The sequence below is a fragment of the Chlorocebus sabaeus genome, chromosome 27, assembly GCF_047675955.1.
Source record: "Chlorocebus sabaeus isolate Y175 chromosome 27, mChlSab1.0.hap1, whole genome shotgun sequence".
NCBI lineage: Eukaryota > Metazoa > Chordata > Mammalia > Primates > Cercopithecidae > Chlorocebus > Chlorocebus sabaeus.
Window position 1 is genome coordinate 47,590,209 of NC_132930.1, and position 23,825 is coordinate 47,614,033.

The 23,825-nt window shown below is 45.2% G+C and overlaps 1 protein-coding gene across 1 annotated transcript in view; it reads left to right on the top strand.

Moving 5' to 3' along the window:
* POLN (DNA polymerase nu) overlaps positions 1-23,825 on the top strand; it is a 155,386-nt gene that overhangs the window by 50,822 nt on the left and 80,739 nt on the right. The window contains exons 7-12 of the mRNA XM_008018117.3: positions 1,838-1,995; positions 4,937-5,005; positions 6,538-6,598; positions 7,273-7,337; positions 14,179-14,262; positions 14,583-14,678. Of these exons, the coding sequence (XP_008016308.2) occupies positions 1,838-1,995; positions 4,937-5,005; positions 6,538-6,598; positions 7,273-7,337; positions 14,179-14,262; positions 14,583-14,678 (533 nt within the window). The remainder of the gene's footprint in view (positions 1-1,837; positions 1,996-4,936; positions 5,006-6,537; positions 6,599-7,272; positions 7,338-14,178; positions 14,263-14,582; positions 14,679-23,825) is intronic.

The following is a 23,825-nucleotide window of genomic DNA, read 5'->3' on the forward strand; positions in this document are numbered from 1 at the left end:
TTTTTCTTTTTCTAAGTCACCTAATTTCTAAGTATATAATTCGGATTTATTTACTTATTCATAACTTTTACTCCTTCTTAATTTTCTGAACTTGTTTTAAATCTCATTTTGTTAGCATTTCTTTTTCAGCTACTGGCATTTTCTCCCTAGTGTGGGATTTGTCCTGGCAAGCTTCAGTTTGTCAGTTGCAAGAGATTATAGGGACCATTTCCCAGAGCATTCTTATACTGTCAGAGCTTCCCCAAGGATTTTAAAAAATATATGTTGATAACCGTTACTTTTGAAACATTAGAGCATTGAAAAGGGAAGTGGAATGAAACAGTCCTATGGGATCAGTCCGCGTCACCAGACAGTGTTGTAGAAAATCATGCCCTGGGCCGGGCGCGGTGGCTCAAGCCTGTAATCCCAGCACTTTGGGAGGCCGAGACGGGCGGATCACGAGGTCAGGAGATCAAGACCATCCTGGCTAACACAGTGAAACCCCATCTCTACTAAAAATACAAAAAACTAGCCGGGCGAGGTGGCGGGCGCCTGTAGTCCCAGCTACTCTGGAGGCTGAGGCAGGAGAATGGCGTAAACCTGGGAGGCGGAGCTTGCAGTGAGCTGAGATCTGGCCACTGCACTCCAGCCTGGGTGACAGAGCAAGACTCTGTCTCAAAAAAAAAAAAAAAGAAAATCATGCCCTGCTGACAGAGGTGGCAGGCAGCCAGAGGACCATTGACTTCTCTAATCCAGAGCTCTAAATGTGCCACTGTAAGAGACTTCCTAGGTATCAAGTGAGAAAGTCATAATACTCGCTGCTTTGGTAAATATAAATCTCTTAGACGGGTATAATTTAAGATGCTGGAACATATAATATTTAATGTGATATGATCTAAGACTATAGTTTTATTTAAAGGCAAACTCCTTATTTTTGTATGGCACAATTCAAAATTTTAAAGTAACTTAAAAAGCATTCACTTTAGGATTTAGTTTATCTATTAGTTTATACTCCCCCTCCGTCCTTTTATGACTCCCCCTTCATGTCTAAAGTGTTCTGGTATAAAACACTTGTTCGTTTAGCAAATACCGTATTTACTTTTTAGAAAGCGTTTTCTCGTGTGTATCTCAGATAATTACAGTAATCTTTCCCCCCAGTTTTTTGATGAAGAAACTAACACTGAAGGGGTGAGGTGGCCTCCCAGGCTCAGAGGGTGATTCAGAATCTAGACCTGGTGTTCCTTACACAGTACCAAGGCGCTGCACATTAGTTGTCTTGTGGATTTTCCACACTTCAGGGAGAGTGCCAAAGTGTCTTTGCCTTGCACACACTACCTGTTCAACATTCAGCGACGAGGGTGTCATGTGTGCTCAAGCACTCCCACCCTTCTTCCTTTTGCTCAAGAGGCTTGGATTCCAGACTCCATGGTGCAAGACAGCCCAGTGAGAGGCTGGAGGAGGGCAGAACTTGGCAGAGAGGATGCCTGAGGGAAAGAGGAGCAAGGAAGAGGGGAGGCAGAAAGTATGACCCACCACACTGACTTCGACAGCTTTTAACATGTTTTTGAGAGATCCAAATTGCAAGTGAACTTGGAGTCCCTCCTTTATGGCTACTTGAAATCTGCCTCTTTAATGTGACACCCACAGAGATGGGCCATGTGTGACTTGGGTTCATCGAGGCTGCCTTATCAAAGGTTCTAAATTCTGGAGAATAATGGAGAGTCACTTTGGTCCTTAGCTCTATAATTTGAGAGGATGATAATACTACTATTACTCATTTGAACTTAAGAACCTTGTCAAAGTAGGAAAAACAACTATTGGTTTTCCTTGGGATGACTGATGACCTTTTTCTCTTCAGTTGCTGATTTTGTAGGGTTAGATCCCAGAATTGCTGCATGGCTTATAGATCCTAGTGATGCCGTACCCTCTTTTGAAGATTTAGTAGAAAAATACTGTGAAAAATCCATTACGGTTAAAGTGGACAGCACATATGGAAATTCCTCAAGAAATGTTGTGGTGAGTTGTTTAAGATAAGGTTTTATCAACCTTAATACATCCTTTTTTTTTTTTTTTTTTCTGGAAGCTTTTTTTATTTTTTTGATAGCCTAATAGTAAAAAGAATGTTGTCAACATTCATTTTCACTTATTCAGCACAAATAGTCCTGACCTTGGCATTTCTGGTGGAGAATGTTGAATAAGGATGGGTGATGGCTGTTCTTCCATGGCACCTGTTCCTAGGAAATCTGTCCATAGTGTGACTCTTCCAGACGACTCTCTGGTGTCAGTGTCCCCTGCTCCATGAACAGAAAGCCACTCATTGATAAATCCTTAGTGCTGGTGATGTGGCCACAGTGCCAGAGGTCCTGGGATGGCCACTCTTCAGTCTATGTGGAGAGAATGGTCAGAACTGCCCTGGGTCTCAGACTGGGCGCAGCGGCTCATGCCTATAATCACAGCACTTTGGGAGGCCGAGGTGGGTGGATCACTTGAGCACAGGAGTTCAAGACCAACCTAGCTAACCTGGTGAAACCCTGTCTCTACTGAAAATATAAAAATTAACCAAGCATGGTGGTGGGTGTCTGTAGTTCCAGCTACTCGGGAGGCTGAGGCAGGAGAATTACTTGAATCCGGGAGGCAGAGGTTGCAGTAAGTTGAGATCGTGCCCCTGAACTCCAGCCTGAGTGACAGAGTAAGACTCTGTCTCAAAAAAAAAAAAAAAAAAAAAAAGGAACTGTCTTGGGCCTCTCCAGGCCCTCCCCTGATAGAGATTCCCCCTCGTTATCAGGAAGCACCATTTGGAGAAACAAAGGCACTCACAGCTTCTAGAACTGTGCCTAGAACCCAGAGAGAGACTTCTCAGCAGGCCCCAGAGGAGAGGTGTCTAGTGGTGTCAGTGTGGTCACAGTTGGGGCCACTCTGTTCAGGCTTTCTAGTTAGCTGTCAGTGAACAGTTACATGGTAAAATCACTGCTAGAAGAACCCACAGGCTACTGAGCTAGCTCAGGCAATCAGAGCAAAGCAAGAGGTGATGTGAGCTCATGCCATGTGCTGGGCACTAAGCTGGGAGTAAGAGGTGATGTGAGCCCGTGTCATGTACTGGGCACGTAGCTGGGGGTAAGAGGTGATATGAGCCCGTGCCGGGCACCGGGCACTGAGCTGGGGATATTTGCTTCATGTACTTCATCCTCACAGATCATCTATGATGTGAAGATTTGTACCAATAGGGGTTTGGTGTTATAAGTTGCAGAAATGCACTTTCCCTTAATATAAAAAGAGATTTATCAGAAGGATATAGGGTAGCCAACAGAGTCAGAGGAAAAGCAGTACCAGGCCTTGGGAAGAACAGGAGCCAGGTGGCCCTGGGTCCCAGGGAGCTGGAACCGGTAGACGTGGTGGCAGCACTGAACCATGACCTTTTCTCTTGTCCAAAAGTCAAAGTTTCATCACTTAGAGAGTGTTTTCTTTCCCTCCTTGTACCATGTGTCTACACCCCACCAAGGAGGCCAGGCATCGTGATTAGTATTCCTACCCAGAATCCATGCTGTCAGGCAGGAAGACTTCTCAAACAGAAGCTGAGATATTAGAAAGAGGAGTTGTCCATCTCAGAATTATCAGTCCCAGTTTACAGATGAGAAAACTGAGGTGTAGAAAGGTTAACGTACATGTACCTTGCCCAGGGTCAAATTGAAGCCCAGGGTTCAACTCATCCACACTCCAGGCAGAAAAGAGACAGCCTCAGATGCAGTTCTGTTTATGTCTCATCAGCCAGATATGTGTCTGTAGTTGAGCCATGCGGGGCATGGATGAGGATGGGAGATGGAGGTCCAGCCATTAATCTACATGATCATAGATTACACCCTTCTCTCCAAAGAGGTGGCATGAATTGTTCAGATAAATGGAAGAGACTTCCAGGTAGAGGGAGCAGCAGGGATATAGTAAGACTCTCAGAGAACATGGTGCCTTTGTGGAGGACAGCAAGGCCGACCTGGGGAGAAGGAGGCATGGCTGTGGGGAGCCAGAGAAAATGTAGGGGCTCCTCATGCAGCTGCGCCATACCAGGGAGCCGGGCCTGTCCTGGGGCTATTCAGCCTAGGGATCACATGGTCAGCTTTGGGGTGCGGAAGGCTCCTGCAGGCAGCCAGGTAGATTCTCCCAAGTGGCAGTTAAGAACTTGACGTGGAGGGACTCTTCCATAGGATGTTCTCCCGACATTCACAGGAGAGCCACAACCGAGATGACTGGAAAACAGTGCCAGGTGGTGTGCGGCTAGCCACTTGTCCCATGGAATGTTCACTCTAATCTCAGGCCTTTAGCAGAAAACTGAGTCTGAGTGGGCTGGAGTTGGGGGATTTGTTTGACAGAATGGGGTGTTGAAGAAGAGGTCCTGGCGCTCCATGTTAGGGGAAGGATAATTAGACTCTGTATTGAGGGGCGTATCTCATCCCATCTACCCCTTTGTCAGCCAAACACAGACCCTTGTTTGTCATCTCCCAGGGCCTCTGTGTGCATCTCCTGGGGTGAGAATGGAGGGGTAAGTGAGGAGCATGGCAGCAGCTGTGCGCGGGTACAAGGTGGTAAGGCTGAGAGAATGGAGCTGTGGACTCCAGAGAGGCCAGGTCTGCATTCTCCTCTCCCTACTACCATTTAATCATTGCACCTGAGACATTAGGCTTCTTTGTGGTTCTGTTTCTCAATCTGTAAAATAAGGAAATACCCTAGGTTGGGAGGAAGTGTCCAACTATGGATAGCTTGCACTTGCACAGTAGAAGCACTTTCTACAGACAGGAACTTGTCCAGTTGAAGTATTTGGTGATACTACCACATACATGACATCTGCCATTGAAAACTTCATGGGCTTTTACTAGGAAACAGTTTTCGAGTCATGTCAGTTCCAGACCACGATGAGTACTGCCACCAAGTTTATCTGATTTTTAAAAATACTTTTGCTCTTTTAAAGAATCAGAATGTACGTGACAACCTGAAGATACTCTACAGACTTACAATGGACCTTTGCTCTAAACTGAAGGCAAGACATTTTATTATAATTTCTGGCTGACAGAGGCTCACAGGAGATGTCTTTTCATTTGCACCCGCACTCCCAGGGAGCAACCCTGCACTATGTTTGCATGTGAAGAAAATGAAACCTTGAGTTCTAAGAACAAATTAACCTGTGCATTACTCAGAAAAGGGTAGTCTGGAATGATAAGACCTGAAGTTTTAAAAATGCTTTCTCTAGGTTGAAAACAATTGTAATATTTTTTAGAGCCTCCTCTTTCAGTGGGATGTTTCCAGTGCCATAGTTAACATAAAAGCTGAGCATTGATTTTGATTAATAGTGGGATGGACGTAGTTTCACTCAACGGGAGTCTTCCTGGGAAGCAGACAGCCACTGCAATGAACAACCAAGAAGTGTTGAGTGGAGGGACTGTGTCCAGAGGCCAGGGAGGGCAAAGGGAACCAGCCAGAAGGAGAAGCCTCCAGGGACAGGCAGTAGCTCAGCCCGTTTCCCTCCCTTCTGTCCTCAGTGCCCAATCTGAAGGCAGAGGAGTGGCCCGGGTGATGTGACCTGGAGGGACCTGCCCCGCCTTATGGGCAAGAGCAGGGCAGAGAATGGGTCTGGAGGGGCAGGAGGGAACATGAGGGCAAGAGTTGGAGGATGGAGCCTGGGACTCTCTCATGGCAGCAGGAAAAATAAAAATGATGAGACTCATGAAGAGCACAGGAAGGCCCAGATAAATAGAGATTCCGTGCTCTCAGGGGAGGTGGCCTGGAATAAAGATTCTAATGCTCCCCAAATTAATCCATAGTGGCAGTGAAAAATCAATGAGAATTATTGGTAAATTTTGGGAATTCAGTAAGCCTATTCTGAAATTAAAATGGTAGTCTAAAAGTCCACAAATGCCTAAATCAATCTTAAAAATGAAAAAGAGTAAAGAAAATTGAGAATGGGGCTTGGCCTATCAGATTATTTCTTTTTATTTCTTTTTTGCCACTTCCAGTGTTTGACTTGAACCTATCTATATTTCTAAGTATCTCCACCAGATCTTGGTAATAAAATAGCCTACTTAAGGGAAATAGGTTTATTGGGAAGAGCAAGCGAGAGGGGTAGAAGTTGGGTAGGAGACCAGCCACTCTTATGATAGGGGTCTCCTTTATTCTAGCTCAACAAAATTAAGTAGGCTTTTTGGTCAGGCGCAGTGGCTCTTGCCTGTAATCCCAGAACTTTGGGAGACTGAGATGGGCAGATCACTTGAGGTCAGGAGTTCACAACCAGCCTGGCCTACATGACGAAACTCTGTCTCTACCAAAAATGTTTAAAAATTAGCCTGGTGTGGTGGGGGGTGCCTGTAGTCCCAGCTACTCAGGAGGCTGAGACAGGAGAATCGCTTGAACCCAGGAGGTGGAGGTTGCAGTGAGCCGAGATCGCGCCACTGCACTCCAGCCTGGGCGACAGAGCAAGACGCTGTCTCAAAAAAAAAAAAAAAATAGGCTTTTCAATAAAATGTAGATACAATAATATTTAAATTGACATTGATGTTATTTCTTCCTATTAAACAGGAGTATGGTTTATGGCAACTATTTTGTACTTTGGAGCTTCCTTTGATACCAATTTTGGCAGGTAAGTCACCATAAAGATGAAGTACAGCCATTTTTCTAGAGGGTTCTCCACATTGTTTGGGATGAATATTTCTCTATACCTTATTTAGGAGTAGATAGTGTATCCCATGGGCACCGGAGAGGTAGCAAGCCTATTATTTTCCCTTTCTGTATGTAGTGAGGGGTTGGACTGCATTCCCCGTTGGTGTGGAAAGACTAGAGGTTCTGACATTTTGGTCATATGGGACCCCTGCTGTGCTGCCTGGCCCAGGGGGAGTAGGTTTCTCTAGATGTTTCATGTGTTAGTGGTTGTCTCTCATTCTGGTTTGCTGTCCTCATAACCTTGAGAACCTTCCTGCAAGAACCGATGCAGGGCTCTCTTCTGCCTTTGCCTTTGACGCAGGTCCTGATGGGCACCACGTCAGCCAGGGGGCATTCACAGTATGGGGAGGGCCAGGCTGGCCATTGTGGTCCCCTCGTCCACTCACACCTCAAAGGCCAGCTCTGTCAATGCGCCCATTTGCCTGTATGACACAGGGATCCTGACAGATCCTGTGCAGAGGTTGGCATGCAGCAGGTGCTGAGTAAATGGCAGTTGCAGTCATTATTGTCCTCATCAGGGAGTGAAGCATTTTAGCGTTTAGTAAAAAGGATACATTAATGTAAATATAATCTGGTTTGGGTTTTGAATCACAGTGATGGAAAGCCACGCCATTCAGGTGAACAAAGAGGAGATGGAGAAGATGTCAGCACTTCTTGGGGTAAGTTATTATTCCAGACGGTGTGTACTGGCCATATCTTTCCTGCATGAGATAGTTGTTCCCAGTGGCAGGTCTAGAGTAGATTCTCCTTGTCTTCTCTTCCTGGTTTGATGTTGACAGTTCTTCTCCCTCTTTCTGAGTCCTGCAGGGGAGAACCTAGCATTGAAAAGACCTAAACAGCATCTAGTGCATGTGTGTCCGGGGAGTTCTTTAATGGCTCCTCAGGATCCTTCTCAAAAGTTAAGTTTTTCTTACAGGGACATTGTCCCCTGTAGTTTGGTGAAGGAATTCTTGGGGTTCTTGAAAAACAAAAATACAGAGATGTGTAAAGATGCATGAAAAAATACATAAAAATGCTCTACTTCAGTTTTCTTAAGAAAACACATGTAGATAGAGAGTGGGAAAATAGACACAGAGACTGGGAAGGGTGAGCAGTGGGGAGGGCAAAGATGAAGAGAAGCGGGCTGAAGGGTACAAACATACAGTAAAATAAAAGAAATAAATTCAGTGTTTGATAGCAGCATAGGATAACTGTACTTAACACAAAGGTATTGAAGTCGAATGCTGGGCGCTTTGAATACCCTAACTTGACCACCACACATTATAGACACGTAATGCATTCTCTCATATGCCGCATACATCTGCACAAATATTTTTGAAAGTCTAAATAAACCACATGCCAGGAGCATCTTTAAAATAAAATGTTTAAGGAAACCCCAATATAACCATCACCTGGCTCAAAGCATAGAATTTCCAGAGCCCTGTGTGCTTTCCCTATGGGAACCCCTTTCCTGCTGCCAAAAGTAACTTAGCCCTGACTTTTGTAGCCTTTTCATTGTTGCTCTTCTTTCTAGCTTTCTCGCTTCAAAGCCTAAACAATGTCGTTTAGCTTTGCTTTTGAACTGTAAGTAAACAGTGATTTACATGTAGCCTTTCACCCAGCCTTCTACATCTCAGCTCCACCTGTATTTCTGTGTGTCATGCAGTGCTGTGGAATTTTCTGTTGTGGACTGTGCTGCCCTTGGTGTCTCTGTCCCACTGCCAATAGGTGTGTGGTTGTTTCCAAGTGGCTGTCATTACAAACCACGCTGTACCGCTGAGTGCATTCCCTGTGCCCGTGGGCACAGCTTTCTGAGGGCTATGAGGTGACTAGTGTGCTGGGACACAGGGAATCTGTTACTTAGTTTTATTCAGTAATGCCCAATGGCTTCCCAGAGTCTCACCCATGAGAATGCATACAGGATCCCGTTCTTGCACATCCTCACTTCCCCTGGCTACATTTACATTGTGGCCATTTTAGTGAGGCTATAATGATATCTCATTATGAGTTTTGTTTCTATTTTCCTGATTACTACTGTCAACCAAGAAAAGGTGAAAGACCAGACTGCAAAGCAGTTAGACAAGGTGTTATTGGGGTCTTAGAAATTGTAATTCAGGAGACACAGGTTCAGCTAAAGGCCAATATGCGTTCTCAAGAGAGGAAGGGGAGTCGAGGTTTTTCAGAGGAAGCTAAGGGTGAATACACAGTTGTTGTGAAAGAATGATCGTTGGTGGAGGTGGCTGGCTCAGTGCACGAGTCCGTTGAGCTCATTGGTTGTCACTTCAGGAGTTGCAGCACTGGCAAAGTCCAGCTGTTTTCCAGGATGTTGTAGTCATTGCAGTTTGGCCCAGTTCAGAGGTTCAAGGCAAGTCCTTGTTTGTTTGTTTTTTTTGTTTTGTTTTGTTTTGAAGGGTTGTAGGTCATATAGGTAGTCCTTAGAATGGCCTCCTGCCTTCATTTTAGAGCCTTGGACCAGAATGATACCATTTTGCATGTTGCATGTCACATTCCCCACTTTTGCTCAAAATCTGACATGTGGAAGCATCACTGATCAGTTATTGGTTGGTCAGCCACAGATTTGTTATCTCTTTTCCCCAGAACTTGAACTGCCTGTTTAGAGTGTCTTATCTCACAGAGGGGGGTTGTTGAAAGTCAGCGTGCAATATGGCTTCAGAGATGAGTGAACTTGAGTAACAAGAGAGCCGTTTTAATAAGGAGGCCTGCATTATTATATGGTGATTAGCTGTATATCAGGAGAGCCACACATTTTATTAACATGTCTAAATGTCATTCCTCAGTCTTCTTTTCTGAAATAGATAATGAGATTTCAGGAACCGCATAGAAGACAATTGTATTTCTTTTGGTAAGAAGCTTTCTTAGCCAGATAAGAAAATTCCAGAGACAGTTCCTCCCTGCTCTTGGAGTGGGAAGAAGACAAGATTAGAAGGATCTAGATTCTAAGACGTATTCCTGGAGCCTTTCAGTTCTCAAAAGCATTCAGCATGCCAAATCACCATATTTGGGGGATCATCTTCTGCACCTCAACATTCCCTTTTCTGAAGCTCCCATGGAGGCTTCACACAGTAACAGCTGCATTGATGGATGTGTAGAGAAAAATTGATTTACCTGAGGGGCAAAAGGTCCTATTAAACCACTCTCCCATTTCTGGGAACTGGTCAGTTCAATTGAATAGTTGTGTCTTTTTTTTTTTTTTTTTTTTTTTTTTGAGACGCCCAGGCTGTCGCCCAGGCTGGAGTGCAGTGGCCGGATCTCAGCTCACTGCTGCAAGCTCCGCCTCCCGGGTTCACGCCATTCTCCTGCCTCAGCCTCCCGAGTAGCTGGGACTACAGGCGCCCGCAACCTCGTCCGGCTAGTTTTTTTTTTATATTTTTTAGTAGAGACGGGGTTTCACCATGTTAGCCAGGATGGTCTCGATCTCCTGACCTCGTGATCCACCCGTCTCGGCCTCCCAAAGTGCTGGGATTACAGGCTTGAGCCACCGCGCCCGGCCAATAGTTGTGTCTTATTTCAGAAGATGGCATTGCGGACAGCTTCACAAATGGAAGAAAAGCAAAGGTTAATGTTGGGAACATTCTTTGAAAAGATTTTCTTGGAGGCCAGGTGCGGTGGCTCCCGCCTGTAATCCCAGCACTTTGGGAGGCCGAGGTGGGTGGATTATCTGAAGTCAGGAGTTTGAGACCAGCCTGACCAACATGGTGAAACCCTATCTCTACTAAAAATACAAAATTAGCCAGGCGTGGTGGCGCATGCCTGTAATCCTAGCTGCTCAGGAGGCTGAGGCAGGAGAATCGCTTGAACCCAGGAGGCAGAGGTTGCGGTGAGCCGAGATCGTGCCATTGCACTCCAGCGTGGGCAACAAGAGCAAAACTCCATCTCAAAAAAAAAAAAAAAAAGAAAAAGTTTTGGAGTCCAGAGAACAGTCAGTTGAGGTGCCTGTATGTTAGACTTGAACCTGCTCATGATTCTTGGGGATCCATGAGAAAAATAGAAGAACCCCCCCAAAGTCAAGAATCACACACATATTAAACCAGTTTTTAAATTAGTGGTTCTTCTCCTGAATTAAAGGACTTACATCTCCATGAGACCACAGAGTAGAGTGTCTTCTTTTTTTTTTTTTTTTTTGGTAAATTCCGCAGGGAATCCAAAACAGGCAGTTTGAATGTACAAAGGATATTAATGTTGTTCAGGCCAGATTTTTGTTGTTTAATTTCATCAAGAGAATTTCTGAGGCTAGCCATGACACTATTATGTGTCTTTTTAAATTTATTTATTTTATTTTATTTTATGTATTTATTTATTTTTTGAGACAGAGTGTCACTCTTATCTCCCAGGCTGAAGTACAGTGGCGCAATCTTGGCTCACTGCAACCTCCACCTCCCAGGTTCAAGCAGTTCTCCTGCCTCAGCCTCCCAAGTAGCTGGGATTACAGGCATGCGCCACCATGCTTGGCTAATTTTGTATTTTTAGTAGAATCAGGGTTTCACCATGTTGGTTGGGCCGGTCTTGAACTGCTGACCTTAAGTGATCCACCCACCTTAGCCTCCCAAAGTGTTGGGATTACAGGCGTGAGCCACTTCGCATGGCCTTTTTTTTTTTTTTTTTTTTTTAATTTTTGAGACAGAGTCTCACTCTGTCCGCCCAGGCTGGAGTGCAGTGGCATGATCCTGGCTCACTGCAACCCCCGCCTCCCAATTGAAAACAATTCTCCTGCCTCAGCCTCCCAAATAGCTGGTATTACAGTTGCCCACCACCATGCCCGTTAATTTTGTCTTTTTAGTAGAGATAGGGTTTCACCATGTTGGCTAGGCTGGTCTTGAACTCCTAACCTCAAGTGATTCACCCGCCTCGGCATCCCAAAGTGCTGGGTTTATAGGTGCGAGTCACCGCCCCCAGCCTTATTTTTGTTTTTAGAGATGGGGCCTTGCTCTGTCAACCAGGCTGGCATGCAATGCTGCAATCATAGCTCACTGCAGCCTCAGACTCCTGGGCTCAAGCCATCCTCTTGCCTCAACCTCCCGAGTAGCTGGGATTACAGGTACATGCCACCATGCCTACCTGGCTAATTTTTTTTTTTTTTAAGATGAGTATGTTGCCCATCCTGGTCTTGAACACCTGGGCTCAAGTGATCCTCCCGACTTGGCCTCCTAAAGTCCTGGGATTACAGGTGTGACCCACGACACCCAGCCTATTATGTGTCTTTCTTAAAAAAATTGATCGTCCCATAAGTACAAATAAAACAACTGTTTAGAATGAGAGATATCAAAAATATTTTATGGGAGTTTTTCTAATTTAAAGATCCACTGTCTGGCTACTGATGATTAGAATTTCCAGTGGTATACTTATTCCAGTAGCTACCCAATCCAATAAGCCGCCTCTTCATGGAAAACCCAGGAGGTAATTTTCCAGGTTTAGAATAAGTTTTTACTATATAAGAAGAGAGTACAGAGCGTGACAATGGATGGGAGGGGTCGGGGTAGAAGATGCTTCTGGGTTTTTGTTTTTGTTTTTTTTTTCCTAGTTTAGAGAGTCTTTGAGCTAATTGGGCATTGTTATCTCTTAGGAACATTAGTTTAGTTCCCTGGATTCTTTTAGATGCCTCAAGATACCAAAGTAAAGTGGCTGTTCCACTCAGGCTGTGTAATCTTTCCTTTTAGCCCTTCTAATTTTCTGTGGAGGAAAACAAATTTTGGGAGATCAAAGATGCCCAGATTGGCCATTGTAATTCCAAATCACTTTCAGTGATGTTGGTTCAATAAATAAATTTATAAGATAAAGGACCGTAATTTTTGTACAGAAAATCAGCAGAAATTCCAGAAGAGGGTGACTCAGCACCTGTACTTTAGAAGCAGAAGTCATCATGAGTACTCACCAAAAAGGGAAAAGTCCCTCTGTCAACAGCCAGCAGCAAAGGACAGACGCCCAGTAAAGGTCTGAACTTCAACTGAGGTGGGGTGTTCAGGGAAACCCGAGGATTCTCCACCAGGGTCCCAGGCCTTCAGGGAGGTGATAGGGCACAAGGGGTTCCTGCAAGTATCATGCTCAAATCTGTGGCAGTGCCAGAATGCAGAGGAGAGTTGCTTTGTGTCCTACTTCTGACACCATTTACTGTCAACCAAGAAAAGGCAAAAAACCAGACTGAAAAGCAGTAAAACAAGGCATTTATTGGGGTCTTAGGAATTGCAATTTAGGGGCCACATTCAGCTAAAGGTCAAATTGTGTTCCAAAGAGAGGAAGGGGAGTCGAGGTTTTTCAGAGGAAGCTAAGGGTGAATACACAGTTGTTGTGAAAGAATGATCGTTGGTGGAGGTGGCTGGCTCAGTGCACGAGTCCGTTGAGCTCATTGGTTGTCACTTCAGGAGTTGCAGCACTGGCAAAATCCAGCTGTTTTCCAGGATGTTGTGGTCATTGCAGTTTGGCCCAGTTCAGAGGTTCAAGGCAAGTCCCTGTCTTTTTGGCTTTGTTTTTCTGCGTTTCAGGTCATGCAGGTGGTCTTTAGAATGGCTCCCTGACTCTACTCTAGAGCTCTGGACCAGAGTGATGTCATTTTGTATGTCACATTTCACACTAGTGGGATTGATTAGCTTTTCATAAGCATCATTAGCTTTTAGGAATTTCTTTTTGTAAAGGATTTGCTCAAGTCTTTTACCCATTTTTATATTTTTTCTTACTGATGTATAGGATATCCTAATGTATTCTTGATACAAGCCTGTTTCCTATACTTTCTACCTCTGTCTTGTTCTATATGATGTTGGATCCCTTTTTTAGTCTTAATATTGCTGGAGAATTGATTCTTCCCTTCCCATTATTTTTGCTTCTTTAAGTTTGTTTTCTTACCTTTGGGGGAGGATGCTTCTATGAGCCTAGGTATTTCACCATGAGGCAAAATACGTTTATTTTTATTTTTATTTTTATTTTTATTTTTTTGTAGAGATGAGGTTTCACTATGTTGCCCAGGCTGGTCTCAAACTCCTGGGCTCAAGACACCCACCTGCCTCGGCCTCCCAAAGTGCTGGGATCACAGGTGTGAGCCACCGCGCCTGGCCAAAATATGTATTTTTATGCTTATTTTGATAAATTATAGGTTATTTATTACTCTCTTAAGAGCTTTCTTTGGGAATTTTGTGTGTATGTGTTTGTTTGTTGAGACCGGGTCTCACTGTCACACAGGTTGGAGTGCAGTGGCAGTTATAACCAACTGCAACCTTGAACTCTCGGGTTCATACAGTCCTCCCACCTCAGCCTCCCAAGTAGCTAGGACTACAGGTGTGCACCACCGTGCTCAGCTAATTTTTTTTTAGTGATGGGGCCACACTGTGTTGCCCAGGCTGGTCTCAAACTCCTGGGCTCAAGTGATCCTCCCGCCTCAGCCTCCCAAAGGGCTGGTATTACAGGTGTAAGCCACCATGCCCATCTCGCTGTTGAGAATTGTTTGATGAACAAAAAATAATCTTAAATTGTGAAAGCTATGAATGAGATTAATTGTGTGTATCATATTTTCAGGCTCGTCTCAAGGAATTGGAGCAAGAAGCTCATTTTGTTGCAGGAGAACAGTTTCTTATAATGAGCAGTAACCAGCTTCGAGAGGTAAAGCTGAATTTTGGCTCTTTCATAAAGTGTATTTCTTATTCAGGAGTTAAAGGGAGATTTATTTTGAATTTATAAATATTTTATGTCAACTATCCGAAAAGTAAGTTTATCATGGTCTCTCACAAGTAATGAACACACTGAGATTTATTACTTCAAAGCCTTTAAATCAAAGAAAAGTACTAAGTGAGAATTTAAGCATGTTGTAACGTCTGTTTGGGTGTGTATTCTCTGGCTGGCGGCATGGGCTCTGCTATAGTAATGTTCTGTTTCTTTCAAATGTGAGATTCCCTTACCATGTGTAAATTGCTTTGTTGAAGATCCTCTTTGGCAAGTTAAAGCTGCACCTGCTGAGTCGAAGGAACAGTCTCCCCAGAACAGGGCTACAGAAATACCCGTCCACATCAGAAGCAGTGGTAAGGTTTCAGAGTTATCCTTTTCTTTTCAGAATGACAGCATGTCTGCACCACCTGTGTGCTGACCTTTAGACTCACCCGAGACTCTCAGGCCGTCCCCTCATGCTGGCAGGAGTTTCTGCAGAAGAGGGGCTCCCCATACCGAGGTTGCTTTTCTCGCTACGGACCAAGAAGAGAGAGTCAGAAAGTGCACTTTTGCAGAAGCAGTTAATTGGCTTGACTTTCTGAAAAGCATAATTTGGTGGAGTTTTGTTCTTAAAACCAACTTCTTGACAATCCAGTCAAAACATCTTTGCTTCGTGTCCCCAAGAGGAACTAGAAACAGGTCATCAGTCCTCTCCTTTCCCTAGATTTATTTTAGAGAATTTTACCTACCCCTCTCTTGAGGGGAATCAATATTTTGAAGACAAGGAGTAGTGAGATTGTGTTGTGTTGGAGTGGGAGAGTATACGTCGATATTCAGAAGCCAGTGAGTACTTTTACTGAAAAGACCCAGAGTGGAGGTCAGTAAATAAGTGAATTAATGTTATTATGAATATTGGTTATTGTGGTGAGAACCAGCTTTTGAGGCTCCAGTTTGTGCTTTCTGTGCTCTGTCCAGCATTTGACTTGTAGCAAAGGAGTTTCCTTGTAAGATGTCTCCTCTGGTCCTGTTCCCTCTCCAGTACCACATACCTCCGGTCTTCGCCCTGTGAGGGTGTCTTAGAGTACAGCCCCTCATGGAGCCTGAGCTCGCTGACTGTACCTGCACTTGGCCTTTGCTGGTTTAATGGGCAGTTACTGGGTGAATAATGGACTCCTGCAGAGGATGCTCCACTGGAGGGACTCGGAACTGTGCCTTTCCGAATCTTCTTCTTCAAGCCTTCTCCACCTTAGTGAAGGGCCCATCTTCCTTCCAGGTCCTTGGGAGCCAGTGCAGAGTAGTGAGTAAGAACAGGGGCAGTGGGGTGAGCCATCACTGGCCGGCATGGTTTGGACAACATGAAAACATTACTTGTGCCTCAGTTTCCTGATCTATAAAAGAAAGACAATGATAGTACTTTCCCTACTAGAATCTTGTGAGAATTCAGTGCACGTGCATGTGTGTCCATGTGTCTGTGTGAAACAGCACTTAGGACTTTGCCTGACATAAAAGCTCTCAAAAGACCAGTTAGCCTTGGCCATTCCGAGAAAAATCCTGTGAGTCATCCTTGACTTTCCTTCCACCTCCCCCACAGCGAGTGTCACAGTCTTTACCCACAAAATAGGTCCTGAGCGTGCCTCCTTTTCCCCATTCCCCATCTCCACCATAGACCTTTCTCACTTAGATCCCTCCAACCACTCTTGCCCCTGCTGCTCATCCCTCACACCCAGGCAGAGTGATCCTTTAAAAGCACTGGAAAAGTCACGTTACTGCCCTAGGACTTCCAGTAGCTTCTATTGCACTTACCATCAAATCCGAGCTGCAGAGCATATCCCCAGGCCTGTGCTCTGGCTGTGCCTTGCTGGCCCAGCACCTCCTCTCTCTCCACACTCCAGCACTTGCTGAGCTGCCTGCAGCTCTGTGCACCAGCTCCTCCTCTGTCCCCAGACTCGTGCCACAAATTTTTCCCACTTGCTTCTGATTGTCAGCTTATACATTGCATTCAGGAGACCTCTGGTCACCCAGACTACAGTAAGGTCCCCAGTCACAGCTGTTTCTTCACCTTGAGTTATTTTCTGCACACAACTCACCAACTCACCACTACCTAAAGTTTATCTTAGGTGTGTGTTTGCTTTTTCCATTAGAATGTAGGTTGTGCAGATCAAAGACTTCAGTTTGTCCCCAGAACCAAACCAGCCCCTGGTGTTGAACTCAGCATCTGTGGTGTGTTCATGGAGTGCTGGGTCAGCAGGTGGTTCCTGGAAGCAGCATCTGTCTTGCTGCAGAGACTAAGGCTTGGGTCTCAACACCACACAGTGGACATGAGTAGCGTGCCCCAGAGCTCCAGCAGGGGGCGCTGCCTGGGCAAGCCGCTCATCCCGCACTCGCACCTGAGCTCACCTCTGTCCTGGCACCAGCTGGCACTGTCGCCCTTCCCTTTGCAGCTCCCTTCCCTTTCCAGACAACCAGCAATGCAAGAAAGGAGGCATCACTCTCTTGTGGTGCTGATATGCTCTCGTGTTAAGGCAGCAGTTTTCACGAGGAGCTCATTTTTCTCCCATAAAGACATGATGAGCATAAGTCATATTAGCCTCACTCTTATTTAACTAAGTAAGTCAAGTTGTTCATTCATGCATATGAAAAGATTGGCTTATGCCAGGTACATGGACAAATTCAAGATTCAGATTTCTTCTCATGACTTCTCTCCATCCTCCCTGCCCCCCTTCCCAGAGGCCTTGGTGAGCGTTGCGGCTCCTCTCACCCCAGCGCCTGTCCCCAGCCTGCCCTTTTCCTCCACGAATCCATGTTTGATGTCGGGGAAACCAGCTGATGGTATCCCCTGTGTCACACACAGATTTACTGCTGCTCAGCTCCCCCAACTAGATGTAACCCTAAGAGTGCACGACTTTTTTTTGTTGCTGGGATGTTCCCAGTGCTTAGTACAATGCCTGGGGCATAGTGGATGCTCAGGAAGTCACTAATGAACCCTTCAAGTTTTGAGATGTGCCATTTTTTTCTCATTGTTTAACTCTACGTATTTTCTTTATAATTCTTTCACCATCGAGTTGTTTGGAAGTGTGTCTTAACATTTCCAAATGTGTGGGGGATTCCCAGATAGTTTTTGTTATTGATTTCTAATTTTTTTTTTTTTTTTTTGAGACAGAGTCTCGCTCTTGTCACCCAGGCTGGAGTGCAGTGGTGTGATCTCAGCTCACTGCAACCTCCCCCTTCCAGGTTCAAGCAATTCTTCTGCTTCAGTCTCCTGAATAGCTGGGACTACATGCACCTGCCACCACACCTGGCTAATTTTTGTATTTTCAGTAGAGACGGGGTTTCACCATGTTGGCCAGGCTGGTCTCAAACTCCTGACCTCAGGTGAGCTGCCCACCTTGGCCTCCCAGAGTACTGGGATTACAGGCATGAGCCACCGTGCCCATCCTTGATTTCTGAATTAAATGAAGTGTGGTAAGAGAACACGATCTATGCAATGTCAGTTCTTTGACACTCACCTCAGGGTTCTCAGATGCTCCACATGGGCTGAAGAACACACGTACCCTTGTACCTGTACAGTGTAGTTTAGAGTCCTGTGGTGCCTAGCTAGTCTGCTCACTCCTGCTGGGGTGTAGTGGGAATTCCCTCCCCTCAGTAGGCATGTGACGAGTGGGGAACAAGGGTCCCTCCCTAACGAACTGAAGGAAGCTTTGATGGTTTTTTTTTTTTCTCTGCAATGAAGTCACATGTTCTCAGAACATCAGAGGGAGTTCAAACTCTGGGAAGGTGGTCCAGCTTTGGGGTCAGGATTCCTGGACCAGTCACTCATCATTTCCAGGAGTTGCTTTTGAGACCCCTTGACTAACTGAAGTGATGGAGTCTCCAGGTCATGTGTGTGCACTGACCCCATTGCTGGGCATCCAGTATGTGGGATACAGCCATGAGCAGGACAGATGCCCTTTCTGTTTTAGTCAGCAAACACTCTTGTGGCCCTGGCTCTGCGTTAGACACTGTTGACGGTTTAGTGGGGAAAAGGTCTTTATCATCATGGAATATCTATTCCAGTGAGGAACTATAGCAGGGTTCTCTAGAGAAACAGAGCCAGTAGGACATATGCAGATGTAGATACAGATAATAGGTATATGAGAAGGGATTTGTTAGGGACATTGGTTCATGCAGTTGGGGGTGCTGTGAAGTCCCACGATAGGCTGTCTGCAAGCTGGAGACCCAGGAAAGCTGATAGTGTAGCTCAGTCCAAGCCCGAAAGCCTTGGGACAGGGAAGTTGATGGTGTAACTCAGTCCAAGGCTGAAGGCCCAAGAGCCTGGAGTGTCGCCAGTGTGTATACTAGAGTCCAAACACTGGAGAGTCTAGAGTTCTGATGTCCAAAGATAGGAGAAGCGTGTCCCAGATGCCAGCAGAGTGAGTGAATCCACCTTTCCTCTGTTTTTTATTCTAATTGGGCCCTTAGTTGATTGGATACTCCCTGCCCGCATCAATGCAGATCTTCCCTGTTCAGTCCACCAACTCACATGCCAGCCTCCTCTGGAAACACTCACATAGAAAATAATGCTTTACCAGCTGTCTGGTTATCTCATAACCCAGTCAAGTTGACACCTAAAATTAGATATTACAAGAACCATCCAGCAGGATAAGAGCCATTAAGGTAATAACAGGGAGAGCGACACACTCCAGACTGAGTGGTCCAGAGAAAACCCTAAGGAATTATGTGTAAGCTGAAGCTTGAAGATGAGGAAGTGCCTATGCAAAGAATAAGAACAAGGCCTTGCAATGGGAAAAGGCTCAGGCTGCTCAGGGGCTGAGGCTGGAGCCTTGTGACTGAGAAGAATGGGAGGGATGGGGTTGAGGGTGAACAAGGACCCAATTCTGCTGTGCTTTGCAGGCCATAGGGAGGAATGTAGATTTTTAGAAAAATGGATAGCCTTGGAATTGTTTAAGTAAGGGAGCAACTATGATCTAGATTTTTTAAAAATAGACTTTAATGGCCAGGTACGGTGGCTCACGCCTGTAATCCCAGCACTTTGGGAGGCCGAGGCAGGAGGATTGTTTGAGGCCAGGAGTTAAGACCAGCCTGGACAACATAATGAGAACATGTCTATACAAAACATTTAAAAATTAGCCAGGTGTGGTGGTGCATGCTGGTAGTCCCAGCTACTCATGAGGCTGAGGTGGCAGGATCACTTGAGCCCAGTAGTTCAAGGCTGTGCTGAGCAGTGATTATACCACTGCTGTCCAGTCTGTGCAACAGAGTAAGACACGGTCTCAAAAAAAAAAAAAAAAAGACTATTTTTTAGTTTTAGGTTCACAGTAAAATTGAGCAGAAAGTACAAAGAGTTCCTATACTCCCTGTTCTGTACTCCCTGTTCTCACACATGCACAAGCTCCCCCTCTATCAACATCCTCGACAGAATGGTATCATTGTTAACAGTCAGTGAACCCACACTGACACATCGTTATCACCCAAAGTCCGTAGTTACACAGTATACTCTTGGACTGCTCTTGTGTGTAGGGTTCACTCTTGGTGTTAGACATTCTGTGGGTTTAGACAAATGTATAATGACATACATCTACCATTACAGCATCATACAGAGCAGTGCCACTGCCCTAAAAATCCGGTGCTCTGCCTATTCCTCCTTTCCTCCCGCCAGCCCCTGACAGCCACTATGCTTTTTACTGTTTCCACAGTTTTGCCTTTCCCAGAATGTTACAAAATTGGAATCACAGTGTGTAACCTTTTTGAATTGACTTATTTCACTTAGTGGTAGGTACTTAAGTTTCTTCCATGTCTTTTCATAGCCTGATAGTTCATTTCTTTTTAGCAGTGAATAATATTCCATTGCATGGATGTATCACAGTTTATTTTCCATTTACCTACGAAGAACATTTTGGTTGTTTCCAAGTTTTGTTAATTATGAATAAAGCAGAGATAATTATCTGCGTGTAGGTTTTTATGTGGACATAAATTTTCAGCTTATCTGGGCAAACACCAAAGAGTACGATTGCTGGATGAAATGATAAGAGTACGTTTAGTTTTGTAAGAAACCGTCAAACTGTCTTCCAGGGTAGCTGCACCATTTTGCATTCCCACCAACAATGAATGAGAGTTCCTGTTGCTCCAAATCCTTGCCAGCACTTGGTGGTGTTGGTGTTCTGGATTTTCACCATTCTAATAGGTGTTGGATATGTTTTTATAAGATCACTTTTTTTTTTTTGAGACAGAGTCTTGCTCTGTCGGCCAGGCTGGAGTGCAGTGGCACAATCTCAGCTCACTACAATCTCTGCCTCCCGGGCTCAAGCAATTCTCCTGCCTCAGCCTCCTGAGTAGCTGGGATTGCAGGCGTGTGCCCCCATTCCTGGCTAATTTTTGTATTTTTAATAGAGATGGGATTTCACCATGTTGGCCAGGGTGGTCTCGAACTCCTGACCTCAGGTAATCCGCCCACCTTGGCCTCCCAAAGTGCTGGGATTACAGGTGTGAGCCACCACGCCTAGCCTGTTTTTTTTTTTTTGAGACAGAGTTTTGCTCTTGTTGCCCAGGCTGGAGGGCAATGGCGTGATATTGACTCATGGCAACCTCTGCCTCCTGGGTTCAAGTGATTCTCATGCCTCAGCCTCCTAGGTAGCTGGGACTACAGGTGCGTGCCACCATGCCCGGCTAATTTTGTATTTTTAGTAGAGACAGAGTTTCTCCATGTTGCTCCATGTTGGTCAGGCTGATCTCCTGACCTCAGGTGATCCGCCCGCCTCTGCCTCCCAAAGTGCTGGGATTACATGCGTGAGCCACCATGCCCAGCCAAGATTACTCTTTTAGCTGGTTGGAGAATGGGGGATACTCATTAGTAGGCTGTCACTGCAGTCTAGGTCATGGCAATGAAAATGGAGCAAAACAGATGGATTTTTAGAGGATATTTAGAACAGAAAGGACCTTCTGATAAATTCATGTGAGTGTGAACAGAAGTCAGCAAGTGGAATAGATACAGCCACTACTCAGGGAAAACTGGAACAGGAACTGTTTATGGAGGGCAAGGGCAAGTGTTCAGCCTTGGATATGTTAGGACAGAAGTGTATGTGAGACATTGATGTGCCATGTCACAAAACAGCAGTGGGCCTGTGGGACGGGGCTCATGCTGGGAATCCACATCTGGAAGCTGCCAGCTGATTTTTACTAAAGTCGCCCTGGGACAATGTTCCTCTTCCCTGTGTGGAGATTTGGAAAACACGGATGCCCAGGCCCACAGTTGATCCCCTGAGTCAGAATTGGGTGGCGGAGCCTAGTCATGGGCCTACTTTTGAAGCTCCCTGTTGATTGCGGTACGCAGCCGGTATAGATTACCACAGAGTTAAACTCCGAGAAACTGGTATTTTAAAGGTCAGAGAGAGAAGCACCAGCGGGAAACGAGTGAGAAGGGAGGTCAGGAGAATGTGGTGTCTGCAGCCAGCACAGAGTGTGCGGGTGAGCCCACAGAGCCATGGCGGCGGATGGCGCTCCGCCTCTGGCCCTCAGCCAACACTCAGTGCTTTATACACGGTTTGTGCGATCAAACACTACTTCTTTTTGGTGTTCTCAGGCTGCTCAAGTCAAGATATACTGGGAGACTATTGGTTAGAAAGTTAGTTTGTGAGTAAGGTATCAAGATAAGGAGAGTTAGATGATCTTTTTTTTTTTTTTTTTTTTTTTTGAGACGGAGTCTCGCTCTGTCGCCCAGGCTGGAGTGCAATGGCGCAATCTCAGCTCACTGCAAGCTCCGCCTCCCGGGTTCACGCCGTTCTCCTGCCTCAGCCTCCCGAGTAGCTGGGACTACAGGCGCCCGCCACTGCGCCCGGCTAGTTTTTTCTATTTTTAGTAGAGACGGGGTTTCACCATGGTCTCGATCTCCTGACCTTGTGATCCGCCCGCCTCGGCCTCCCAAAGTGCTGGGATTACAGGCGTGAGCCACCGCGCCCGGCCGAGTTAGATGATCTTAAGCTGTTTTCTTGGCTAAATATTTTCATGCACTTTCACCCCCCTGGGGATAGCTTTTCTACAAAAACTGCAATTCCGGATTATACTGAGGCAAGGTACCTCCCACTGTTAATGTTTTATGGTCACAGCTCTTGTGTTCTCAGTCTTTATTCAGAGAGCACTATGATTTAGTGGTTTACACTATTACATCAAAATCATATAATCAGTTCTCCCGCAAGTTGATTTATAGATTCTAAACAATTTTAATTAAAATCCTGGCAGGAGTTTTTTTGGTAGGAATTGAAAAGTTGATTCTCAGATTTATATGGAAATGCTAAAAACTAAAAAGAACCAAAATAATCTGGGGGGAGGAGGGGAAGCACTATTTAAGGACATAGTCTATTGAATATCAAGACTAATTATAAAGCAATAGGAATTACTAGGAATTAATTAGGCAATACCATTTGGTGTTGACTCGAGGGTCAGTAAATAGGCCAATGGACCAAGATAGAAAATCCACAAACATCAAGTCCAACAGAACTTAAAGGTAAAAAAAAATAAAATTGGGCCGGGCATGGTGGTTCATGCCTGTAATTCCAGCACTTTGGGAGGCCAAGGCAGGAGGATTGCTTGAGTCCAGGAGTTCAAGACCAGCCTGGGCAACATGGCAAAACCTCATCCCTACAAAAAACACAAAAATTAGCTGGGCATGGTGGCGTGCACCTGTAGTCCCAGTTACTCTGGAGGCTGAGGCAGGAGGATAGCTTGAGCCCCGGAGGTAGAGGTTGCTGTGAGCCAAGATGGTACCACTGCACTCCAGCCTGGGTGACAGAGCAAGACCCTGTCTCAAAAAGAAAGAGAGGGAGAGAGAGTGTGTCTCATAGGGCATCACTGCAAAGCATTAAGTAAGGAGGGCTTGTTACATAAAGGGCCAGTGCTTCTTGGCCCCCATTTCATGCAGCACATAAACATAAATTCCAAGTGAATTATGTATCTAAATATCAAAAGCAAAATAGTAAAGATTGGAGAAGATATAACAAGAGGATATCTTTAAGACCTTGAGGTAGGTAAACATTCATAAGTAGGACAGCAAAGGCATCAACCATAAAGGGAAAGCTTGATAAACGGGACAACAATCAAATTAAAAATCTCTAATTACGAAAAGACACCATTAAACAGTGAAAAAGCCAGGTACTGTGGCTCATGCTTGTAATACCAACACCTTGGGAGGCTGAGTCAGGAGGATCACTTGAAGCCAGGAGTTTAAGACCAGCCTGGGCAACATGGCGAAACCTCATCTCTGCCAAAAATTTAAAAAATTAGCCAGACGTGGTCGTGTGCACCTGTAGTCCAGCTACTCGGGAGGCTGAGGTAGGGGAGGATCACTTGAACCCAGGGGTTTAAGGTTGTAGTGAGTTATGATTGCACCACTACACTCCAGCCTGGGCAACAGAGTGAGACCTTATGTAAAAAAAATTAAAAGTTAAAAAAAAAATGAATAAAAAAGCTAGCCACAGAAGGAGAAAAGATATTTCCCATAAATATATAACTGACAAAAAAACTGTCCAGAA